Genomic DNA, 26,593 nt, shown 5'->3' with positions numbered 1-26,593 from the left:
AAAATATTGAATATTTTATAACATGAATCTTTTGGGTAGAATCGTTGGAAAAACATTCAAAAGAATAGAAATTAAAATGAGATGGTACTAAATCGGAAAAAAGCATTTCTCAACATGGAATTATGATCTTATTTCTTTCTTTATTTTTTTTCTAATAGGTATCATTTATAAAAGTCTGCTTTTATCAGTCTGAAAAATTTATAGTTAAATATCTTATTATGTCAGTATAAATGATTTTACGATTAAATGTTTCGCTATTACCAGAATGATTCAAATTTTTTCTCGTCGTCGTTAACGGCCCAAGCATCGAAATTATTAAAACGGTCACCTTCTTGAAAGGGGATTAAAAAATAAATAAAAATTCATATTTGTGCATTACTTTTTATGATTTCAAGAGACATTCATGCCAAATCTGAAGAAGTCGGACAAGGTATTTGTTTCCGGTTGCGTAAGAAGCAGTTTTACTATCAAATAGATAAAATGTTGAAGTGTCGAGTTGAAACCAGACCTTGTTTCGTTAACTCAGTTATTATACTAAAATATAAAAAATTTCTTTAGCTTACATTTTAAATTTTGCTCATTTATCGTTCTTACACTAAGCGATTCTTTAAAAGAAAGTTGTGTAAATCTTTAGAAATAAATTTTAAGGAATATGGGAACTATAAAAACCAGTGCTACCGATCGAGCCGCTTGACCGTTTGAACATTAGTTTAAATGTGCATCTTAAGTGAACTTTACTAATATCCCCTGTGGAAGAGGAAATCTGCGTTTCATTGCCTTCCATAGTGATCTTTGTTATTTTGATAAGTTTTTTTCATTTAGTTGTTGAACTCAAGAAATATAGTGTACTGTGGAATTTGCTAAAAGTTTTAATTGTCTTGTAATGTCTTGATCTAGACTCATCAAATAACGAAGCAGAATTTCCAAACAATTCTTTATTTTACAGCCCTATATGTACAAAGAACAACTTGTTCTAATCTTGGTTAAATAAGTATTTATATTCACCTGTAGTAGGAGATACAGCAGTCAAAGTCGAAGGCTTTCTTGAAAGTCCGTTGGTTCTCGAACTCCGAACTCGTGGGCGTATTCCAACAGTCCCTGCAATTCGTTTCCTCTCTCCTCCTAAAAAAATAAATCTCCGTATTTTATTTCAGCTACAATCTCCGCCTCCTAATTTACTTTGGTCATTTGAGCTCTCTTTCGGCCAATCGGGGTTCAGCAATATGCTCTCTTAGCGGCGCCAGTGGGTCGTGGGAAGGTCCTTTCACGAAGAGAAACATCTAGCATCCAGATGTTTGGACACCCCTCTCTCTTTGAAGGTACTATCAATACCTCTTGGACGAGGAATTCCACATGTGGTTTTTCATTGTAGTCGCTAATGAACAGATGCGAGACCACTCAGGTGAAAAGATCTACCATCTGGCTATATCGAGGAGTTTAGTAAGTAACAGCGACGACACAGCTGGCTGTAAATGTCTTATCAGTACTGGGAAACGGGGAATGTTACAGTCTTAAGGGATAGATGAATCTCCCAAACTATAGTTCGTGCTTGAATTGCGCAAGATTTCGCAAAACTAGCTGTTGAGAAATTGGCTCGTTAGTGGGCGTAATCCTTGCAATCTGTTCTATTTTCAAAAATCATGAGCTTTTTATTTTTATTATGATTGTTAATCTTATACTTCTTATACAGTAGTAATAATACCCCCCCCCAACAGTGGGCGTGGTCTCCCCCAAATTTTTTCGCATTCTGTCTAATAAACTTGTCATGCCAGAGAAAGCCTTGCATGACATTGACGTACAATAATTATGAAATATTAACTTCTGGCCTGAATTTAGCATTTTTACTGAATCTATTGTGTCATCGTTTGCGAGTTATTTGGTGATGAATCCCTGGCATGCAGTTAGTAGTATTGGAAAATTGAATCTGTGCTTTAAACTCCATTTTTGTGTATCGATTGAAATAAATATTTGACACAAAATTCCATACCTAATTTGATACATTTAAGTCATTGCGTTTTTGAATGATCGCGTTAACATGTTTCTGATAGTACAGGCCGACAGACAGTCAGTTGTTGGTTTTGTCTCAAAATGTGATAAGTATCTACACTGTTGATCTTAAATCTGTGTACCGTATCTTATCTATCTAGCTCTCTTCGTTTTGTACTTATCTAACATTCGAACAGACGGACTTCCTCTAAACAGGTTTTACTCAAAATTTGATAGAAATCTGGGAATTTTGTGTAAAGACTATATACCAAATTTCAACTGTCTAGCTCAGAGCGTTGTTAAATTGTCTTTGACACAGACAGACATTTTCTAAAAAATATGTTTTTTGAACTCGGAGAGGTCTCAAACGTGGTGATTCGACAAAATCTCGAATTCGAATTTTTTGTCGAGAAAGTAAAAGAAAAAAACAACCCTGAAGTGCATCGTGAACTAGAATCGTGAGAATATGGTATTGGCCGAAATACCAGCCAAGCTTCTATCGGAAACTGTGACATCCGACTCTGCGACTCAAAATAAAACTATTATATGTATGAAGCAACAGTAGGAATACGAATGTTGATTGAAAGATTTTTCTGGACTCACTGACGTCGTATGACAATCGCCTTAAGCAGTTTTCGAGTGCAAGAAAACAACATCAAAAGGGCGTTCGCCGACATTGCTGAAAGGGTTCACTTGTAATGAGTACAAGGACTTCTGCTTAAGCGGTGAAATTAATTATGATCTATCATTTTGAAAAATGGAAAGCATGTGTTTTTAAAAGCAAGGTGAGAAAAGGGAGACAAACTACATTTTACGCCTGTTTGGTTTGTTAAAGAGAAGATGTTTTGGATGCCTCTTAAGAAGCAACATTCAAACTATTTTATACGCTTTTGTGTCATCATGGGACTTGTATGTCATTTGTTGGGAATGGAGGGATGAATTCTAACCTTTTGACCATTTCAATTGTTTGGGTTCTGCGCCCTTAGTAGGAAAATAACGTCGCTTATCAGAAATATTCAACATGAGGAGGAGCCAGTTTTCTGAAATATGACTCGAGATGTCAATAAAAATATTCGAATGGAATGTGTACACGAAATTTTGATAGCTATTTATAAAAAACCGCTAATGATAAATAATTATATAATTGTTATAATCATAAGTTTTTAAAAAATCGGCTCTCGACAATTTTTATGATTCGCAAATTGGAGTGTTTCGAACTTCTTATTCTGAATTTTAATAATTATTTACAGCTCTGTTTAACTATTTATTTAAGCTTCCGTAGATGAAATAAATAAAGTCCTTTCTTTTCACTAGAATTTTATTCTTCATATCTAATATTATATGATACGCGAATGCGATTTATTGACCATTTATTAGGTAGTTTGTTATAATTAATGCTATTGTAATACCAGGGTTTTTTTTTTTTTTTCGAGTACTGCTTGCTTGTCTGAAGCTCGCCGTTAATATTTTTTAATTTTATTTATAGCTCAGAAATATGGGGGGGGGGAGTTTTCCTATTAAAGTCCGTTTTTCTTTCTTTTTTTATAACTAAAACATGATTAACCTTTGGTAAAATGGCACTGTATTGTAAAATAATTTGTACGACTTTTTCTCTGATTTAAGTGCTTAAAGCTTTTTTCACTATGTTTGATGTTTAGAGGCAATAATTAATGGAAGTTTAATGAATGCCCGTTTTTCTTATTAGCGTGGCTTTAAAAAAAGCAAGGAACCACCTTGAACCTAGGCAGCAATTTTTATCTAACTAATAAATTTGTCTTACTTTAATACATCTTTTCTATCATTAACCGCTCTGAACAAATTTTTTTTTCATCTGTTGCATTGTGGTTAACTGAGAAGGTTTTGCATTAATGGATATGTCGAATCACTTTAACAGTACTATATTATTAAAATATTTGTGTTTTTTTATAAATATATATAAAAAATATAACCTTGTTCATTTTGAAATTGAGGACCAATATGTTTTAAAAGTTCACTGGTATCCTCCTCGACATGCATAATGAACGATGCCTTAAGGAAATCATTAGATATTACGTCATAATCATATTCATCGCTATCAACAACTGGCATCTTCATGCTTTTACGGGTGTTCCATTGATGAAGACACAGTATTGAAAGAAACAGTCAACGTAACTTTTTTTTAAAAAAAATGATTATATTTTTATGTTGGCATTCTTTCTGTAAATGACACGATGCATTGTGTTCAGAATGCAATGGTTGTTGCAGTCGGGCTAGATGAAGAGGAGTCTGGCAATCAAGCTTAAAGTATTATCATGCTACGGTATTTCGGAATAGCGGTTCAAATCTGGGTTATTATCGCGTATTTCCAGCAGTGATAGAGGTTTTTATCAGTGACACAATTTTATTGCTAGTTATCTTCTGCTTTCGGGTGGATTCTATTGAAGTTGTCGCTTCTCTTTGCGCTGCATGCTTTGAATGGTATGATAATGAGTTTTTCGTTTCGAATGTGCTATTTCTAAGAAGCTTTTGAATTTAGAGTGAGACAGTAACGCTTCTTTGAATACAGTTTTTCAAAGGTTACCTGCATTTTGTGGGATGTCGCTTGGAAGTACATTGAATGTTTTTAGAATGTATGAAGTTTAGAATGTATGTCTTTTAGTTTGATTTACCCCCTTTGTCATATTAAAAGGAGCTAAAGATGGGACAAAGATTTTGTTAGTAGATATATTTTTTTAATTTATAGCTTCTTCCTGTTTTCTACTTTTTCAAAGAAATAAAACATGGTTAATACTTTAATATATATATTTTTAAAACTGGGAACTATATTAGCAGATGCAGGGTGTCCCCCAAACAGGGCAACAAATGTTTTTTTAATATTGAAATGGCACATACCACCTCCATTTGCAAAGTTTTATTAAATTAGATAGGTACTTGTATGAAATGACGCTGGCTTCTGCAGAGGTTGGTAATAGAAAGTTACAAAAATTAAAATTTTATTCGGTCTTCTTAATAAAAAGAGGTGAAATGAATTAAATGTTTTCTGACTCTCATCTATATATTCGCAAAGTTGCGAAGAAGTTACCTATGAATTTTGCCGAGATAATAAAATGCATTTTTTTTTTTTTTTTTTTTTTGACTTGGACCACTTTTTCATGCTTGAGACTGATGTTAGAATATATTTTTCGCTGTGCATTTAAAGGATAATATACATACAATTGGTAATGAATAGGGCTCGTTGCGTTATAAAAGTGTTTTTCCCTTATATATTGTTTCGCCATCCTAGTGAAATTTAAAATTCGTGAACTTACAGAAGGCTTTCAGCAAAGGAACATTTTACTCAGTAAGACATTGATATATCTTTTACTGTTCTTTCTCATATATAAAATATTGCTGAGAGAAATTTTATAAAGGTTAAAAAAATGACTTCGACGTTTTAAAGAACCTAGGTTCATATATATCTAAAATCTGAATATCATAGATTATTCAATCCGCTGTCATAGGATATTTGTTTCCATTTCATATACTACGCTTGTTTGCCGTCTTTATTCTTTGCGGAACTCGAATAGCTTTCTTCTCTCCTATCACGCTTCAAAATAAAGAAACGTCTGGATTTCTTGCTGACATAACTGCAGAATGCGTCTTTGCAGAAGTGCGTTGTCACTTGCACCTGCCTTCTAAGAAACTGCCATTTTAAACAATCGCCATCCAGTTTCTTACGAGTTAACTTTCAGCTTATAATCCCTAGGTATGTTTTTCATTCCGTTGTAAAAATGTCATTCCTTTGGACCTTTATGCAATTCAAATGTACTTTTTATATACAATTTCGTAGTTTATACAAAATTTATTATCTTTAATAAATCTTCAAATACATCTTCCATTATTTTTTTTTCAATTATGGAATGTTAAATTTTTTTCAAAAATGCCTAATTTTTATTGTATATTAGGATTTTATTGTATATTAGGATAGCATTTGACTATAACTATTTGAGTTTTCGTTTTGAAGAGATTATATTATGCTGTCAGTTGGTTTAGTTGTTTGGCGATCTTAAAACTTTGTGTTCTGACTCGCCTAGTTTTTTTCATATATTCACCTGGCCCCAATCCGAATCATCATTGGGAAAAATCGTCTTCATTATTTCTTCAGTTATTAAGTGATTATTTTATTTGCCTTTCAGTCAAATGCTTTTTTCGAGTCATTTTAGAAAATATTTGTGCAAAAATTAAGAACATTTCAAAGAAAAATATATTTTTTATATAACCGTACATATAGACTTTGAGTCCATGAGAGTAGATCTCTTTTCAAAAATAAATCCTGTATATCGATTAAAGAATGTAAGAATTTTCATTGAGAAGTCAGTCAAATACATGCAATAATCTTGGTTATTGCTAGGTTCAGATGTGTGTGAAAATGGATGTTCATATCTTCCAAAATAATTATTTTACGCAAATAGTTTTCGTATTATCTTGTTTCGAAAAATTTATCTTTTTATTGATATTACTTCCATTTTCGTACAATTCTTTCCCTTAATATTTTATTATTCAGTTTGTTACTCAATGTAAATAACGTCTTCAAATTCTGTAATGGAATTCAAATTCATTCTTCAAAACATTCCATCGCGTGCCATGAGTTGCATAATAAGTGTTTCACTTCTGCTTTTTTTAGTAATATATGTACTTTTTAATTTGCAGTAAACTGATTTCATTGAATTTTTTTCATTGAATGTTTTTACAATCGAATCACTCAATAAATTTTTTAAAATATGCTTTCTGTACTTAACATTTAACAGCCTAAAAAGTCAATAATTTGAGTGAACAAACTTGTTGCCATGGCTATCGCTATAAATTGTTTAAATGTTAATTTCGTAAATACTATAAATATTTAAAATATTTACATTGATATAATTGAATTACTAAAAAGACAATTTTTAAGTGTTAAGTGTGCCATTTTTTTTTTCAAAATATACTGTAAGATTACTGAAGAAAGATGATAAAATTTGTATTGATTTCCAATTAATCAGAATTTTTAATTGAAATATCGAAAATCTCATTTTTAGTGAGTCAAAAGTACCTACAAATCGAATTTGATAGTTCTCTATCCAACGGTCTGCTGTGTAGATCGCTTTGAACGATTTTTGTGTCATGCAGTTCACAGACTTTATGCCAGTTTAAAAGCGTTATCATTTAATCAACGTCAATTGCTTCGATTCATGTTTGAAAAAATGCGTATTCCAGATTTATTCCAAATTATTTTTTACCATTTTTTAAAAATAAGTTTGTAACTACGGCCGTAATAGCTATTCACCTACAAGTGCGAGAAGCGTTGTCTTATTTTAAATTCACCGCATATAAAAAAATAATCAGCATTATTGTAAAATTATTATTTTTTTATGATAAATTTCTCTTATTTTGTATTTTCGAGGGAAGTCTTGCCCTCTTTCCAAGCTGATCCGATGACTTGAAAATCAGCAGTTGATTTATTCTCGAAATTTTTTTCTTAACTACTTCTAAGCGTGGTAAGAATTCGATATGCATATTTTCAAGTTTCAGAAAAACACTCACAAATATTTGGAAGCCTTTTGTCCGAACTACAAATGAAATAAACGGAAATTTCTCCTCCCAACTTTTTAATTTGTAATTTGGTACCAAAAAAAAAAAAAAAAAAAAACCTGTACATTTTTGTCATTTGATGAACTTTTTGCCTTTCTGAGCTAAACGATTTTCACACCAACGTTCAACTCGTCGACAGGTTTAATTTTGAACGGTTTAAAGATGTATAATTTTGGTGATGGAAACGCGAGAGATGCCTCCTTTATTTTACGTGTTTCACTGTTTTTTTTTTTAAAGATAAGCGACTTCTTGCATTGAAAATGGCATTTTTTGACTATATCGTTCTAAAACTTTTTCTTTACAAAAATCGCTTAATTTAATTTTTTTCTAAAATTTTCTATTTATTTAAAAGCCGAGATTTAGATTATTAAAAAAGTGCTGTCTATTACAAAGCAAATTAGATGTCTCATGTCAGTCTATAAAGAAAATCGCTGTAAAATGCAATTTAGATTATTATTTTTTACCTTTTTTCTTAATTTTAAATTGCAAATAGTATTTTTATAATGTTGTTAATGCGCAGCCACAACTTTTTGAATCTATTTTCGTAGTTTCTGGATGTGGATGTTGATTAGAAACATCTTCACTTTCTAGAGCATTTCTTTACGTTGGAGGATTTTCGATTTCATATGAATTTCTTTCCGAAAACTTAAAAAAAAAAAAAAAAAAAAAAAAATCAACTAAGGGATTTAGCAGAAAAGGCGAGGCAACAGATAATTTCATCGACATTGCAATTCGGAATAACCTTAAAAGTATGCAATCTGAAGTCATTGTAGCATTTTATCACTGCTGTTCAAGCACTAAACATTTTATGTTTGAGCACTGTCGAAACAGCAAACAGCCGGTGCAAGTATCAACAGGCAAAAACTCAGGGGAAAACATTTCTTGGAAAAGCCATTGAACACTTTCTTAATATAAATCCAGTATATATGAAACTTTGTGATCAAAAGTTGCTAAATCTCTTCGTGGAATGACGCAAGATGGCAAGTCTTTAAATATATTAGCAAACACCGAGAAAATACAGGGAATTTTAAGTTTCTTAGATATTTTTTCTCCATCTAAAAAACGCCGATCTCTAAAAATTACAAGAATAAAAGATCGTAGTCATAGCTTCTAAAAACGGAACAATATACCATTCAATGATTGTGTAATGCGGATACTCATCCTTTTCTACTCTCTCCTTTCTTTTTCTTTTTTCCCTATATAGATGACACCAGTTTCGATTTACGAGAAAGGTCCCCACCCCCATGAGATTCCCGAATTTCAGCCATTGAGCATACGCGTGACTTCTGTCATTTCTCTTTCGGGAATAGTGATACACGGTGATATAACGCGGTGATGTTTTACCATACTTGAGTTTATTGAATGGTTTGCTTATTATTTGAAAAATAGTGAGCTTGTTCAAGGTAGAGTAGAGAATTTTTTTAAAACGATGAGCTAGTCAAAATCCGTATTTATTACATAAATGGGACGGATAAAAAAAAAATCCTGATTTTTGTTCGAGAATTTCCGCAAAATCCGTTTGTTGCGTGCTGTTCTCTTTTGAAGAAGATAACAAGTCTAAGTAATGTGAGAAAATAGACTGTTACTGGTGATGTCAAAAGATTAAAACGCACAAGACTACATACCAGTTCAAAAGAGTGACCTTTGATATTGGACTTATTATCTAAAAGGAATACAGGAAAAGATGACTCGTCAAATCCGAACACATCAAATTGAATGTTCGAAAAAAATGAACCGATTTCGAACCTTTTAATTCAAGAACAGTAGTTTAAAACTGAATTTTTATGGGCATCAAAACCTGTTACGTTCCCATTTAGGGATTGCAATACCGGACCAAAATTTCAATACCGGTATTCGGTATTTTTTAGATCTTAATACCGGGATACCGGTTTTAATACCGGTATTAGAAATTTTAGAAAAAGAAAGAAAATAAGGTGTTTCTTTGTTTTATTTGCCAGTTTTATAAGACAGTGTAAATATCACAAAAAATAATATGATAAATTATAACAGTATATAAAGAATTATAAAAAAGTAAAAGAACAACTTATTTATTTAAATCATAAAAAAGTGTAAATATCACTATTCAGTCTGTGGTACTATTACAAATATTTGAAATGTGATCTAAAAAAACATAATGCATCAATTGTACTGTCATTAAGCCTGAAAAGTAATTTTGTGTAAAAATGACCAGCTGTCGAAAACGCTTTTTCGGCATCTACGCTAGTTGGTGATACTGTTAGCAATACGCGATATACTTTTTCCAAGTATTTACCTCTAAATCCCTCATCTTCAAATTAATCGATTTCTCGTCGGATGGTTTTGGATATAGCTGATTTCTGTATTAAATTTTGGTTCGTTGAATTTTTTTTTATTTATCGCTAATTCTAATTTTTGTTCAAGAGACAATTCATTTTCATTATCGATATTAGTGTCATCATAATCTTCGATAACTGAACCGAATTCTTCTAAATGTGGATAGGTTTGTGAGTAAAAAATTGTATGAAAATTTACTATAAACTTAATCAGATTTGAATTGATTATTTTCTTTTCTTTTTCATTATCATTTTTAAAATCATTATAACTATGTAAATACCATAAGACATATTCTATTTCGGTATGCCTTTCTTCTGTGCGATTTTTCAATGTAATATATAATTCTTCAGATAGTGATGTGTGCTGTTCTTTCATGATTGCAACATGAAATTTATTGTTGCATTAGCTGTTAATAAATTAAAATCTCTCCGACATAATGCCTTTATAGTCAGTTTTATTGGAAGTAGAGCTGATATGGATATTAAGTCGAATTCATATCTGAAAAATTAATTTACAGGTTTAAGTCGATTATTGCTTTTTGGATTGGATTTCTAAATTTCAAAAATCGTTCCATCATTAGGAGTAAACTGTTCCAACGTGTCGTAGAATCTATTATTAACATATATTCTATTATTAGTTAGTATAAATTTTTGTAATATGGCGTTTTTTTTAAGGGAACGTTTAAATATCTTAACAATTTTTCGAACTTTATAAATTATAGGAAGCAATTCTTGATGGGTTAATATTTCATCCTCATTAGCAATATCTTCTTTCACAATTACATTGTCATTATCTTCATTGTCAATATCACTCTCACTCTTACTCTCTTCAATGTCGGAATCCGAAGTTTCTATATCCACAGTATTTGGATTCTTTTGTCCTTTATTTTTTTGGTATAATATATCTATTACTCCTAATTGAATTTCATGAGCATAGCACAATTGCTGATTTGCACCAATCCAACTTTTTTCATAACTGTTGCTCCATTAATCTTCTTTCAGGGATAATCCATGTTTCGCTAATTTAGATTTAAGCAATGAATTAAGCCATTAATTAGCTAATTAATTTCGCCCGTTAGGAAGGCATAAAACAAAAACGTATACTATTTTGCTATGTTGGCGATCCCTGAACATATATTGGAGACAATTTTAAAAATTTCTAGTAAATACCGAAAAACCGGTATTTAAACTTGTGAATACCGGTATTACAAAACTGTAGAATGGCTCAAAATACCGGTATTCGGTATCCCGGTATACCGGTATTGCAATCCCTAGTCCCATTCGTTGCATAATGCATTCAATGATGCATCGGAAATATTTTCACATATGTTCACTAAAAGTGAAATAGCTAAAAAAAAAAAAAAAGTATATTAGACCTTATAAAAATGTTGTGTCCTATTTGTTAGGGATTAGCTTCGTGAAACTGTTGGCTGAAAAATCTGCAGAAGTTGTTGAAATACATGAATTGTCAAAAATTAATAAAAGAAAAAAGTAGTCTTTATTTGTAATGTTTTTGTTAAATAATTATTAAATGATTTGTATCATGACATCAAAAAATGATTTGTGTTTTATGTCTTCCGAGTTCTTAATTTTGTGTGACTTACAATTAAAATGCGCGAGAGATAATATATCTCCCCTAAATATATAAATTTTGTCTTCCTAAATTCTAGATAATATGTAAAAAGAAATTGTTTTTTGTATGTGAAAAATATCTCATATAAATTACCTCTTCAGTGGTATCCACTTAATTTTTGTACATTTTTATGTACTTTTAATAAACTCTGCAAATTTAATTTACAATATTACTACAATTTTAATATTAAGAAAATCAAACTCAATAATCAAAATGTTCAATCGCGTGCTTTTGCCAGTGTTAAGATTAAGATAAAAAATTTTCTTTTTTGAACATTAATTTAGAAATAAGATTTTCACTTCCGATTTTATTTTGTGGTGTGGACACTTTTGTGCCCACAATAATTGTTACAGATTGATTCAATTAAATTCGCATTTTTAAGTCGTGTAAAATTATATAGTTATATAAAACCAGATATCATAATCAAAACAATTTTCAAAAAATATTTTTCAGATTTCTGTAATATGTATCATGTTTTTGAAAAGTGTTTCCAACAATGAATTTTGATTTCATGAAGCTCTTATGGCTGTTAGATGAGTAAAAATAGAGTGATGTAGACAGTGGTATCTCATTGCTCTTGTTGTCATTAATGAAGATGATGATGATTTTACATTGAACTCGGTGAATAATTTTAAATACCGATCAATAACTTTATGAAAGTGTGAAATTAATGCAATAAATGTTGTTTCTAGTATTTGCATTAGATACCTAGGAATTATTATTCGTAAAAAAAATAAATACGTGGCTCTATTCTTACAAGTTGCTTTAATAGTTTGTGAGAAAAATTTAATACACACACACACGCAGAGAGCGAACTGCGTGAACGCAGAGAGAACACACACGCAGAGAGCGAACCCCCCTTACTTATGATTAGTCAAGGAAAAATAAAATAATAAAATGCAGGAATTCATTCTGAAATCGTCTAAATTATAACAAAATTCCTGTTTCCTTATAAATTTAAAAAAAATAATTATTTAAGGAAAATATCTTGTTTTCCTTGTAAAAGAAGTCTTAAAATTAAGGCGAGCCATTTCTTTAATTTTGATGATTCATCCAAATTAAAGAAATCTAATTCTCAAAAGGAATTAATTGTGTATTTTTATTGTTAACCCTGAATAAAAATTACCTAATTACGTCTTTTGAAGCCGATTTTTATTTAAAATGTCCGAACTTTCCCTTTCTTAGAATATTACTGAAATCTAAAATGCATAGCATGCGCATTTGTTACACACAAGGTCCTTAATCAAAATGCACGACTAGGAATATTTGATGCATAAATTTTCTGTTCTTTCTTGAAGAAATTTAACAACATTGAGACCGTAGTTTATATTTTATTTTTAGTTTTCCAAGAAATTTTGCAATGAAATGCTATGAAAAAAAGGAAATGTTGGGCTCTGTGGATTGATATTAGCGAGTAACATATTTTTATCAAATTTAGTAAAACGAAAAATATCTTGTTTTAAATTAAAACTCTTTTACTATTTTAAATTTGCTTATTTATTTCAATTTTATTAACAGTTTATAAATTATGCATTCTGAAGCTATAAATTTAATTTTCTAATAAAGAAGTTTTAATGAGACTCATTCAGATATCTTTAATTTGTTTTAATTGAAGCTTTCAACGTAATTTTCTAATAAAGAACGTTTGTGTAAAATTCCTCCATTGGAAGGACAAACGAAATTTAAAAGTTGTGCAATTTAAAATGATCATTGCTCTGTATTTCATCGAATTTACATACCTTCATTTTTTTTTTTTTTCAGAATGAATCAACTTTATAGCACATAAAGAAGGAAAGCTACTTAATTTAGCAAAAATGGACGTGAAGCGAGTTACAATATTCTGTTTGTTCAGGATATTCCTGCCGTTTGCGCTTTTATCAGGTAAGTTTTGTTACGTCATTTTTCTGGATATTCATTGAATTTACTTTTATGACAAACACACTAGATTCCTTTATTCATATCTTTATTAGGTCGTAAAAAACTATACTTCCTATTAAATCCGGCATTATAAATATGTATATTGGTGATGATATTATTATTCCATGAAGATAGATGGATAATATTATAAACTTTTATTGACAGCAATTCTGATATGCATGGAATGCAGAAGTTCAGTTGTCATGAAAAGTACTCATATTTGCAAACTTTACACAGGATTCGAGAAAATCCAATAAAAATGCGCGATTAGACGCCCAATAAAAATGAACTAGGTTATTACATGTATTGAACAAAGTGGAATAATAGTTGCAAATTAATTTTATAAAACTAATACTTATGTAATTATTCTCTGAAATAAAAACGAAATTCGTTAAATAGATATATATAGTATTTGTATTTAGAAGCATTCTATTGAATTATATGTTCTTCATTTTCGTCCAGTATCTTTCGCCATCCATCTCTCAGTAGCATGATTCCACTCTTACAACACTTCTGAGATTCTTTTTCTTTTTTAAAAATTACAGCCACTCACCCCATTACCACAGAACTAAGCCGTATATACATTGTGGCTGGCTGTTATACTCATTAACTATCCAAATTTTTACATAAGAAAATAACGGTCAACAAACGTTTAAAGAATCTTCAAGTTGTTGGCTAAAGTCTAGAAATATTTTCAGCCATTTCTTTTCGTATTTTTAAATTTCCAATGTATTGTAATAGTGTGTTAAAATTACTATGTATAGTGAGTCTTCCTCTAATTTCCTTGAGTTCGACATATTTTATTATGTAGTGCTGAACTGAGCCTATTTCATCACATACATCTTTCCGAATCTGTATAAGTATTCAGAAAATCTTCCATTTCCCGATATAATTTGCGCTATCATCAGGTGAAATATTCTTTTTATAATTTTTGGTTCCGGTATGAATTCAGATATTATGCATCCTTTGCATGACATTATACATCTATTTTGCCACTGCATAGTCATTTCTCTTCTAATTCCCTTCTTTAACATTTGGAATGATTTTGGGACTACAATATCCGTTTGGTCTTTCTGTGCAGTCTGTTTTTTGCATATTTATATGTTCTTTCGTTTTCGCAGATTTCGATGTGAGTTTTTATTGAGTATAATCTGATTTATTTGTTCTCTTTAGGCTTTCTCGAGTTTTTTTTTTTTTTTTTAATTTTTCCAGATTTTTTTATTTTTGGTGTTCGTGGATTGTATTGCTGGAAGGGCTGACATAGAGTCTGCGAATATAGAGACTATATTCTCAGACTCAACCGTAGAGCATCTATACCAGTCCTCCAACCCATCACAATAATCAACTGCCATTTTAATTGCTGAGACTTCGGCTTCGTAATTTGTAGCATGATTAAAAATAAGAATCTGCCTTTTTATCTGTTTCCTTACTGTGGAAGTATACTACCATTACCGCACCTGTGATTTTATCATGTTTGTCGTTAGAGGTTAAAGAACTACCTGCAAACATATCAATGTTAGAAGTGCAAAAGTTCATCGTTAAATACGAATTAAAAATTTCGTCCATAATTACCAGTCGCAAGTAGGTAACAGCTTCCAACCAATAGCAAGCGTAGCGCCTTAAATTTTTAGAACGAATTATTTTATCAGGTTTGATTATTAATCTGCCTCTTGTTCATATTCTCACTCTTCATTTAATAATTACATTTATCCAACTTGTTGGTAGCCGATCGTGGAGGTGAGATCGGAAGGTCGCGTGTTCGAAAACCGATTTCACTGAATAACTACGAATACATACGCACGGACGTCACGCACGTTATATCCGTGGTATTCAAACGTGGAGCAGGAATTTGCGAGAGAAAATTTCCAGATTAAGTGCCGTCTCGGCATCTCAGCAAGTCGGACCGAATAGGAAGAAAAATTTATTATATTTATGAACTTTGGTTATATATAACTTTAGCCTCAGGGAATCGAGAGTCGGAAAATTGTCACCTTTGAGGGGACAACTCCCCCCTCCTCCCTACTTTTGCATTGACACATCAAAATAGTCAAATCTTAAAACTTTTATATTTTTTTTTTATATGAAACAAGTTGCAACTGTGATTTTTCACAAATAAAGATAATTAGTTAATTTTCGTATAAATTATTAGATTAAAGCTTCTATCCAACATAACTTACCCTTGGTAATCTAATATATAAAATTCTCGTGTCACAGTTTTCGTTGCCATACTCCTCCGAAACGGCTTGACCGATTTTGATGAAATTTTTTGTGCTTATCCGGTATCTATGAGAATCGGCCAACATCTATTTTTCATCCCCCTAAATGTTAGGGGTAGTCAATTATTAATTAAAAACTAACTTTCCCGCCAAAAAAATCTTCCATTTTCCCACCGCCAACTTTTCCGCCAAAAAAATCTTCAATTTTCCCCAACGCCAAATGATTTAGGCTTTAGTTCTTTTTTTCTCCCAACAGTAATGAGGCTAGGGTTAAGATTTTTCGGCGGATTATTTCAAACGATTCTGTTTATTTTCTTAATGTTTTATGCATTTAAAATTAAACATTGTTAATTAATCCATGTTTCAGATTCATTCTGAAGTACTTTTGAATTAAAATAGCACAGAATAAAGGAAATTAAAAATGTCTAATCTTCATAGCGTTACCCCAACTGGCGTAGAAAAATTCACGCATTTGCGTTACGTAAAAGGCGAAGAAAATTCACGCATGCGCACTGTGTTCTGATCGTTGGCATGGCAACCATTATCAACGGACGATTTAAATTACTTTTAGGTTAGTTGTATGCTTTTGTAAGTAAATTGTATTTATGTTATATATTTTTTGTATATGCTTATAGTTTTAAGTACATCGTTTTTTAAGTAGTTTTTTTTAACCTGTTTACAATGATTTAAATTATTTTTAGGTTAGTTGCATGCTTTTGTAATTAAATTGTATTTATGTTAGTTATATATATATTTTTTATATATGCTTATAGTTTTAAGTACGTCGTTTTTTAAGTAGTTTTTTTTAACCTGTTTTCAATGATTTAAATTATTTTTAGGTTAGTTGCATGCTTTTGTAATTAAATTGTATTTATGTTAGTTATATATATATTTTTATATATGCTTATAGTTTTAAGTACATCGTTTTTTAAGTAGTTTTTTTAAACCTGTTTTCGACAGATTATTTTAAACGATTCATTTTATTTTCTGAGTGTTTGATGCATTTAAAATGAAACATTGTTAATGAATCGATCCATTCATGATGAATCTGAGAAAATTTTGTTGACAAATGCTTGAGATATTACATAAATTAAGAAAGATATTCTTTAGTGCCCATAAAGTTTAAACGCTCAGTGACTCTATTATCAGTAATCATATTATTAAAAAAATGCTTTGTTTCAGTAAAAAATATTGTTATATTAATTGCAGATTAATCCTTTACACTTTAATTTAAAGCATAAATTCTACGAGGGGTAACAGAAAATTAGAGAGATACATATCACGTTATGACTGAAGGCCTTTATAATATTATGAGTGAATTATATGACTATCAAAATTTGAAGTTTTAAAATATTTTGCTGAAGAATAAAATATTTTGCTGAAGAAGTTGGAATTGCATAAAATATTTAATTATTAAAATTTTAACGAACACTAAGATTGGCGAACCGGCTGGTCGCCAAAGGCGGCTAGTATATTATAAAAAAGCTCATAGTAAAACAGTAAAATGTTTTTCTATGTCATATTTATATTTACTTAAATGAACCAAATAGAGGTTTTATTGAATTGGTAAACCTGAAATGTAATAAATAAATAAATGCTAGTTAGCGAACTTTCAAAATACTGTATGGTTTTATGTTTTGCTTTTCGTTGTTCCTCCTTAAAGCTTATAAATTTCAATCTATGCTTAGAAAAAAAATTCTCTACATTTCAATTTGAAAGAGAAACCATCCAAATAATTCAGCTTAAAATGAAGGTAACTTTCTGTAAACCTAAAATTTGGAACAATAGTCATAAAATAAGAGATAAGAAAAGTGTCGAAAGTGTGAAAAAATGATGTATGATTTTTTTTTCTCGTTAAAATATTATATCTGGATCACTTTTTCTACGTAGATAATGGAATTATTCTGTCTTTGATCTGTCGTGTCATATATCGCTGCGGTTTTATAGATTACAATTTTGGCTTCGGCAATTCTTGCATGTAATAGGTTATGCAACAAGGTACAGTAGCAGCAAAATATTAACAAAAAACAAAAAAAAAGATTTTCGAGTATCGAATTCTAATAAAGCTCAAAACTTGTGTCTTCACATGTTAATCATTAGGAGAATATTACTGAAATCACCACTTCGTAATTAAAATTAAAACTTATTCGAAAAGAGAGCTGATCCGTTTTTTTTTTTTTTTTTTTTTGGTTTGTTTTTTCCTTTCGCTGCAACCAAACCCGTCTAAAAAACATACGATGTCGCTGAAGTGAACCTTGTTATAGTTCAGCCACGGATTGTAAAACCGCGTTTTTGCGCATGCGTTAGGATGGGTTTAATTCGTCAAAATAGGTGTGAAAGGAAAGATGAAAGGAGGAGATGTTTACATTTACTAGTATCTAATATGCGAAATCCAAGGTCAAAGGGAATACCGGAAATGCACTCATCGTTCTGCGTCTCACCCCTTAATGAAATGGAGTCGTCGAAATGTGGTCGTCTCAGAATCCATGGACGAACTATTGCACACACGACCCTAAATAATAGATTAGACTAGAAATGTTGACAACAGAAACGTTAACAGGTGGTCCGATTCATACCAGAATAAAGAGATGAAAAGGATAATGCAACTGTGCGGATTGCCCTCTACCGATACTTGTGTAAGTCACATAAATATTGACACTTTGATTGACGCAGAGATCTTCTGAAGGGTAATCGAAGATTCTCGGTTCAAAAAAATAAACAACGTGACTTGCCTCCCTTCGAATTTTTGGTTTCGTTTTACAAAGGGCACAGGAGAATAGTTCACCTCCCGTTGCGTCGGAAACATTCCTCATTTCCACTGCAGATGTTTAGATTTTGTGTGAAATGGATACTGAAGGAATTACACAGAAGGGAAAATTGAGTATAAATGCCAAGAATTGAATAGATTTATAGGATAGGGATTTAAATTTCTGATATCGGTGATATGATACTAATTCGTTATGGAAAGTTAATCCTAAATAATTACAAAAGAATTACAGTTTAGCTAAAAAGCATTTCAGTGAATTAGAAAGAGTTTTCTTTAAAAATAAATAGGTTGAAAAGGAATATAATTGAATAGTAAGATATCATTTATAAAGGGAATTACTGACGAGATGAAAATGAGTATTTTGTGTCCCACAGAGTAGTCATCAATGAAACAGAGAAATTTCCAGTAGTATTTAACTGTGGCTCAAAATCAAGAGATCATTTATATTTGAATGATTATTTGGAAACTGGCCTTAATCCTAGTGCTCTAGACATCATTCTTAATTTTCTTAAATTTGAAATAGCCTTTAATACTGGTATAAAGAGGGCTTTTTGAACGATTGGGATTTCCGAAGATGAAAGAAAGCATTTGAAATTTCTTTGGTATTCGTACAAACCAATGAAGACTGCAAAATTAATAAACTATAAAAATGAATAGACTGCAAAAATAATTAACTGCAAAATCGTAGAAATTACTTGCTGAAAAATGATTTTAAAGCCTAATATTAATTATTTCTAACATCACCAATTTATGTTAACAGTTTTGAAGGAAAAAAACTTCATTTTATTTTTATAGTTCGAAATTGTTTAAATATACATGGAATAAACATTAAAGTCTTGATTAAAATTAATTAAATAAAAATAAAGAAGCAGATTTTATGGCAACATTATATAAAAACGATCAGCTTAAAAATTTCCAGAAGCTGAGTGTTTTTTAGTTCTTTCGAATATATATATAATATTCTAAATGAACATTATTATTCCGGAGTTTTTGTTATTTTGATGTTCTTTTCGTTTAGTGTCTGACGCGTTACTCAAAGTATATTGTATTAAAAAAATACTGTAATAATAAAAGATATCATTATGGCTTTAACCTAAGTATGAGTATTTTTACTAACCGATTAGTAACAGTTAATTCCCAAAACGCACACACACTAAAGAAAAATAAAAAAGACAAAATACATTTAGGAACTCGAAATATTTACTTACTATAATAAAAACAAAAACACAAAAAATAGCAAAATTCATAATTCCCTTGACCGGAAAGTTCACTATGAAATCACGCACATTTTTTCACAGCTCGGTGGATGACGGATCTTGCACCAATAATTCAGTAAATTTGTCCATTTGCTGAATTTCATAATGAATTTCTTGGATTTGTATAGATAATTTTTCCCAGTTTTTTTTCTCTGCCTTTATTAGCACTGACAAGATTAATTAATTAATTTTGCAAAATAATTGAAATTTTCTCCACTTAAATATATTAAGTTTTCTTACATTTTTTTTTTTTTTTTTTTTCATATTTATGTTTAAAGCTCTTTACAAATTAATAGCATAATATTTAGTATTATAAATATAAATATATTTGTTTACTGTTAAATCTCCGATATCTGGCTTTTAAAAAAAATCGCAGTCAATTACCCCTTTACCACAGAACTAAGCCGTATAAACAGAGCTTATTGTGACTAATTGTTAAGCTGATTCACTATCCAGCTATGCCGACAGTCAATTTCCAGAACTATGACTATCTCTTTGGAGAGGTCCAATCCTTGTATCTCTGGCATTAACGGAATTATCAGTTTCGGTAATATAGAAGAAGGTAATATATCCGTAGAAGTGAGGGTGAAAACAGCAGAAATCTGTTTGTATGAAACGCTTATGTGGATGCAAAATCAGAAACAGAACGCTCGGCGGAAAACTGTAAAGCAAGATATTCTTTTTTTTTATATTTGAATAAAACGAAAACAATGATAACAAATTAAGCTGTTTCGATGTCAAAACGAGAATTTAAGGAAATTGAAAGTGTTGAATAATCATTCATTAAAAAAAAAAAAAATCCCTTCGACATGAATGATTTGGAGGTGCGCCTTTTTTGAGTATTTAAAAATAATATGATATTTTTTGGTGATGAGACGTATTCGTGAAAGTTCATTGATATGACTAATTTATTTTATTTTCAATGTTATTAACATTATTTCTGCAAATTTTGATGAAATACATCGCATTGTATCAAGGTGGAAATCTAAAGGCTAGACTGAAAATTAATATACGGTTCGAAATGGTTGCAGAATTATTGAATTATTCTTTGGCGATGCCTCGCCAAATGTAATCGTGACAATTTTTAATTGCAACCCAAAAAGCCATTTGTATCCATTTCTGGTATCTATACAAGATGGTAGACTTTTGGCAAGTTTTTGAACGATTGCCTCGGTTTTGACGCCTTTGTCCAAAACCAATATATTAATCTTAAGTCGTATCTTCTTTTTTGATAGAAAATTTTAATTTTAGTCATATATGATATAATTTTTAATAATTGGTGTAAAAATAATGTAGCATTTTCATGTAATAATTAAAATTTAATTTTAATTCTGAATGTATTTGTATGTTCTAATTAGTAGTAGAAATACATATTATATGGCAAGCGAAACGAGCTGGGATCAAGCAATGAACCCAAAAAAAATCGCCACATAATTCTTGGGGGTTGTGAAGAGCGAGTGAGGAGTATAAATCCCTAATTTTCATATAAAGTGCTTCATTTCATTTATCTAAACCCTGTGTGTCTGATTGTATTGGTATTGTGTTTCGAGATTAAGTGATGAAAGACACTTTTTATCGTCAAAAGATAAATAATTTAGACCTTTCTTAATAAGGTGGGTGGTGGGAACCAAGATTACATTAAATGGAATGAATGAATTCATAAAAGCGAAGCTGTTATAATTAGCTTTATGTATATATATTTTGAAAGTTCTCTCGTCATCTTGCAAGAGCGTTTTATCCCCCCCCCCTTTAGAATCCCTTTAAGATTCTCAAGCTCATATATTTATTGAAACAGCTGTTTTCATTCCTATTACTCACCACAATAATGAAATTGTGTTGAAAAATAGTGAAACAGACTAATTAAAGGATAGAAAAATGTCTAACAAATGAGCGAAAGATTATTGATACCACGGCTTTATAGGATTTATCTTATAGGATTGGAATGTCCAACAATAACTAATTACATTGCCGCCTGGATTCGCATGCCCACCTAATCTTAATGACAACACACGATGAAACATATTCCCTTATCAAGTGGTGTACCTAGAGGCAGGGAAAACATGGATTCCTTTTTCTGTGAGTCATTTCAAAATTTTGATACGAAAAGCTTAAGAAATAGTAAAATTGTTGATAAAAAATAATTCTAAAATCATGAAAGAAAATAAAACCAGTAATGGCCAAATAAAGGTTTTTTTAATGCCAGACACTGTGAAAAAAGGCCAGATTACCAAATTTCAGAAGTGCCAATATAGTAACCCAAGTATATTTAATCATTTTCTGTTCTCGAATAACATTGAAGCCATTGTTTATTTATTTATTTGCTAGAGTTTTTATTTGTTTAGTTAGAGTATAATCAATTATTTTCTATGATAGAAAGCTTGACTCACTCTGATAGAAAGGTTAACTCTTACTTTGATATCCTCCTTTTTCTTTTCTTTTTTTTTTTGTTGAAAAATAGCAATTATGGTGGGGGGGGGGGCTTCCATATTTGTGACCGGAGCCTCCAATCCTGGTGTGAAGTGTGATTTTAAAGTTTGCTTCTTCTTTACATTTAATTATTTTAACTAGTGATTTAAATCGATGTAATTCATTTTACATATACATACTTAGTGTACATTGTTGTATTCTAAGCGATAAAATATCTTCTGACTTGAAATAGTATCTTCGGACTTAGTTACTGTTCAGTTATTTTCGCTAATAAACTTATCGTTGTAAAAAAAAAACAGTCTGAAGATAAGTGCGGTCTGATAAAAGCGAAATTGCAACTGATAAAAGAATTCCAAAAAGCTTTGTTCTGTCTTGTCCGCGATTGGCATTTTTGTCTCTGTTTGTGCCGATTTGCTTTCAAAGCACTCGATTTATTTTCGCCATATAATATATTTATTTTAGATAACGATATTCACATTAATTACTCCCATGACTGAATTAATGATATTTTGAAAATGGAATTGCTTTACATATTTGTTTTCGATAACAGTATTCACGTTAATTATTCTCACGGCCGAATTAGTGGTTTCTCAGCTTATACATGTTTTAGGCTATTTTGAAAATCCAAGTAAGTGAAAAAAGTGCAGGCATTGTAATAGACTTATTAATTGTAAAATGTTTAATATTTTCTAATATCCTTGTTATTTTTAAAACCTATTGTAGTGAGCTCATGCACCTTTAGATGAATTAGAGTAAAAGCTAATGTCAAACACATAAAAAAAAGGTTTAACCCGTGTATAAGTAATAATAAATGTTCACTATTTTTAACAGTGGCATATTAGGTCTGAAAATATTGGTTGCCAAATAACAGTGGCGAATATCTTAAATCCACATTGCTATCATTCATGTTTTATAATAAATAAATAAAAGGAAAAAAAAAAAAAAAGTGGGGTTGGGGAATACGAGCTGTAACAAAAAGACGCTAGTAAAATTTTTACATTTATATATGAACTAGCTGTACCCAGCCATGCGTTATGGCTCAGTCCGATTAAAAATCAAAAGGAAAGGAAAGAGAAAGCGCATGTTTCAAATGTTATTAATTTTACAATGCTTGTGGGTATTTAATATTTTTTGTTGCTCCATTGTCTGTGCACATATAGAGATTGTTTGGTTTACCATCTCCCGAATACTCAACCTATAGTTGTACACGTGAGAAAAATCCATGTCTAGATCCAAATCGCACAATTCAAAAGATTAGCCTAGAGCTTTGTTGATGACGATTAAAAACACCATTAGAATTGGAAATTGCAATCTTAAATTGAAATGGTATATTTATTGGAATCGCAGGAATGTAAGAATTGCGACATCTTCACCATTTAAAGGCCTTTACAAGATAATCACTTCTACGACGTTGCTCATTATTATTATTATTATTTTACTATAAGCTACGGTTGTTGCAAAGCTTTGGTTCATAATTGGCACGCCGTTTTTCAATTGCAGTGCCTGCGGTAGCATCCCTGACATACCGAGTAAATTAAAAAATTCTGTTGACTAATTAACCACTTCATCTGCTTCCACAATAATGCCGATGGACTTGTATGTGACTGCCTCGAGTTGAATGTTAAACTATAAACAATATTGTTAAGCTTATAAATGTCTTTGTTCCTGGCTGCAAGAATAGCTGGTTCACTCAGCCAATCGCGATTCTTGTTATTGGTTTGAATGTTGAGAAATACTTTTTTCAACCAATTCTTCTTTCGATGTTATTAAAACGCAGATGTTATTAAGCGATGAAATTCGTCATGAGGTTAAATTAGCCATCGCCATAGCTTTCCTAATTTCTAGTAATTGATATGAAAAAATCTCAGCTAATATATCGTTTTGATGCTGGACACTTCTATCCATAGATAATTGCAACGTCTTTATGCGTCGCCACAAAGTGGAATATTTCAGGCAAGTATTTATTTTATCCGCTAATGTCAATCAAGGAATTACCGGTGTTGTTTTCCTGAAATCCCCTGCAAGTAATATTAATATGTTCCGAAATGGTCTGATGTTTCTATGCAAATCTTGCAAATTTTTATAAGCCATTGTGCACTATCCCAAACAATAAGTTTGAATTTCTGCAATGTTTTTCCTGCTTTGGAAACTTTGCACGTGAGAATTTAAATGAATTGCATGTTAGTGGCAATTTCAAAGCGGAATACGTAGTTCTTCCAACCGGCAATCCTCCTGACAATCTGGTAGCATTGTCGGAGATATTAAAGATGCAAGAGTTATGGCTATGCCATTTTGGGTTGGAATTGTTGCCAGAATCAATCCAATCGGGAATGTTTTTACCAGTTCCTCCTGGCGCATCTAAGATTTTTCCAGCGCCGTTATTGACCATTATTGTATTTTTTACTCAAGCGTTTGCTTAAAAATATTTGATCGTACATATGACAGAACATCAACCGATTTATAATTTTGTTTACCACGCATTTTTACATCGAACGAAACAATATCAGATCGATTCGATAATAGGTTCTATATTTGAGTGAGATCTTTGTCCGCGATTTCTAAACACAAATCTTCAATCATTACCACTGATGCGTTATAGATTTCTGTTTTAAAATTCATGTCCTTTCTAGAATTTTCCCTGCGTATTCATCGTAAAATATCTTTTGCCATGTGCTATTTATATTTCTCTCATAAATCTGTAGGAGACGAAGGAGAGCAGGTGGTCAGTATGATTGCAAACAATACACGAATTGATTTGGATGTGAAGTGTTGCACGTGTCATTAATGCATAAATCCTAGTATCAGTAATTTTCCACTAGAATTAATCATGTACTGCGGAAATTGGCATTGTAAAGCCGTTAATAGTTCTCAGTTACCGCATGCGTAGAAAGTAGCATTCATCTTGATTGGGATATCTGGTGTACAGTCTGCCTTTCGGAGTTTCTGTGAATATGCCAGATTATCCACCGATTCGTTTTCCTCATTTGCGTCGTAGTAAAGGCAAATATGAAACAACCCATCGATTATCTACTTCGATACAATCGTTTCGTGTATCTATGGTTGCTAATTTATCGCCATCTTCTGCTGACCTTTTTCTGTATAAAAGATAGATATCCATGGTTTCTTGTGCTTAAAGCATTTCTCGTCTATCAAACACATCAACAATAGATTCAGTGTACCGCAAGATACATGTATCATAATTTTCATTTCAACTTTATGTAAAACGTTATCGATGTCTGCGTCGGGTATTTCATCGCATATTACATCGTTGATTTCGTTTGAAATGATTTTATTGCTAAGCCTCTTTGTTATTTTGTATATGTACATGTAGCAATTCTTTTTTGCCATTCTGCTGAGTACACGAAATGAAACACTATGATAAAATAAACAGTTCAATTCCAACGAAATGTCACACTAAATAATTAAACCAAAATAAAAATAAATCGAAATTTATGAAAATTCAATTTAACAATGCAGTCGGAGACATTGAAATAGATCTTGAATTATTAGTTTAGTGTGTGTTGCTGTTACTTCAAACAGATTTCGCTATTTTAAATGGCCCCATTTGTTGAACTTTGTTATTCAAAATAATAATTTAAAAAAAAATGCATGTTAACATGTGTGATATCCATGTAATAAGTATATAAAACTCCTCCTATATTTGAATGCAATGCAATGTCGAAATTTCAAAGCAATCGGTGAAGAACTTTCGGAGATTACCGATTTTGAACAAATGAACATTTGCATTTTTAGTTATGTAGATTGAAAATCTATGTTACAAATCTGTTATATTGTTTTCCTGCAATGTGAGTTTCATCGCTGAAAAGGGATTTACGGATATTCTTAATGGATGCTGAATGAATGTCAGGTCAATGATCCCAATTTTAATAACAAAAATAAAGTTACAGAAAATACAAGAATTATGCTGATACCTATAAGGAACCCAGATCTTTCTAGAAATTTCCAAATTCCCTTGAAGTAACTCGGGCACACTGTATTGAATAAGAACTATTATAAGTGTATATAAATTAATTATAAATAAAATAAAAATAAACTGACATTCTGTGAAAGTGCCATATTAACAAGTAATGATTAATGTAATTAAAATCAATCAATAGATCAATTATAAAATGCAGTTTTTGTGAATAAGAATATGCTTGCGGATTTTATTTTGCATCATAAAGGGTGTTTCGATATGTACAACTTCATTTCTTCTGTGAAGCTGTATACAGCTGAATTTCTTCTGTGATTCTTTCAGAGACTCCCCTTCCCTCTAAAGAATTTCAGTGCTTAGAGCCTTGTCTTAGTCAGGTTATTATATCCATTGATTTGGAAATAATTATGCGGGATTCATTCGGATTCCCTTTTTAACGTGGGACCCCAATTCTACACCTATTATGCCTTTTAATCTACTTCTCTGGAGTCAATGACCACTATAAGTCCAAGAAAATCGTTCCTTCCCTAACAGATTAACCATTTAGGTTGTTACGAAC

General features: G+C 31.0%; 1 protein-coding gene across 7 annotated transcripts in view; it reads left to right on the top strand.

The window, feature by feature from the left end:
* Nucleotides 1-26,593, top strand: part of LOC129971451 (piezo-type mechanosensitive ion channel component 2-like) — a 171,791-nt gene that overhangs the window by 23,979 nt on the left and 121,219 nt on the right. For 6 of the 7 annotated variants that reach the window (XM_056085226.1, XM_056085225.1, XM_056085227.1 and 3 more), the window contains exon 2: nt 13,279-13,398. In XM_056085226.1, the coding sequence (XP_055941201.1) occupies nt 13,332-13,398 (67 nt within the window). In that variant the 5' untranslated portion in view covers nt 13,279-13,331. Of the gene's footprint in view, nt 1-5,611; nt 5,711-13,278; nt 13,399-26,593 lie in introns of those variants that run through there. The other variant, XM_056085224.1, reaches the window with a different exon arrangement.

This window comes from Argiope bruennichi, chromosome 6 (genome assembly GCF_947563725.1).
Source record: "Argiope bruennichi chromosome 6, qqArgBrue1.1, whole genome shotgun sequence".
Lineage (NCBI taxonomy): Eukaryota > Metazoa > Arthropoda > Arachnida > Araneae > Araneidae > Argiope > Argiope bruennichi.
Note: the sequence above shows the minus strand (reverse complement) of the source record. Positions and strands in the feature narration are given on the sequence as shown.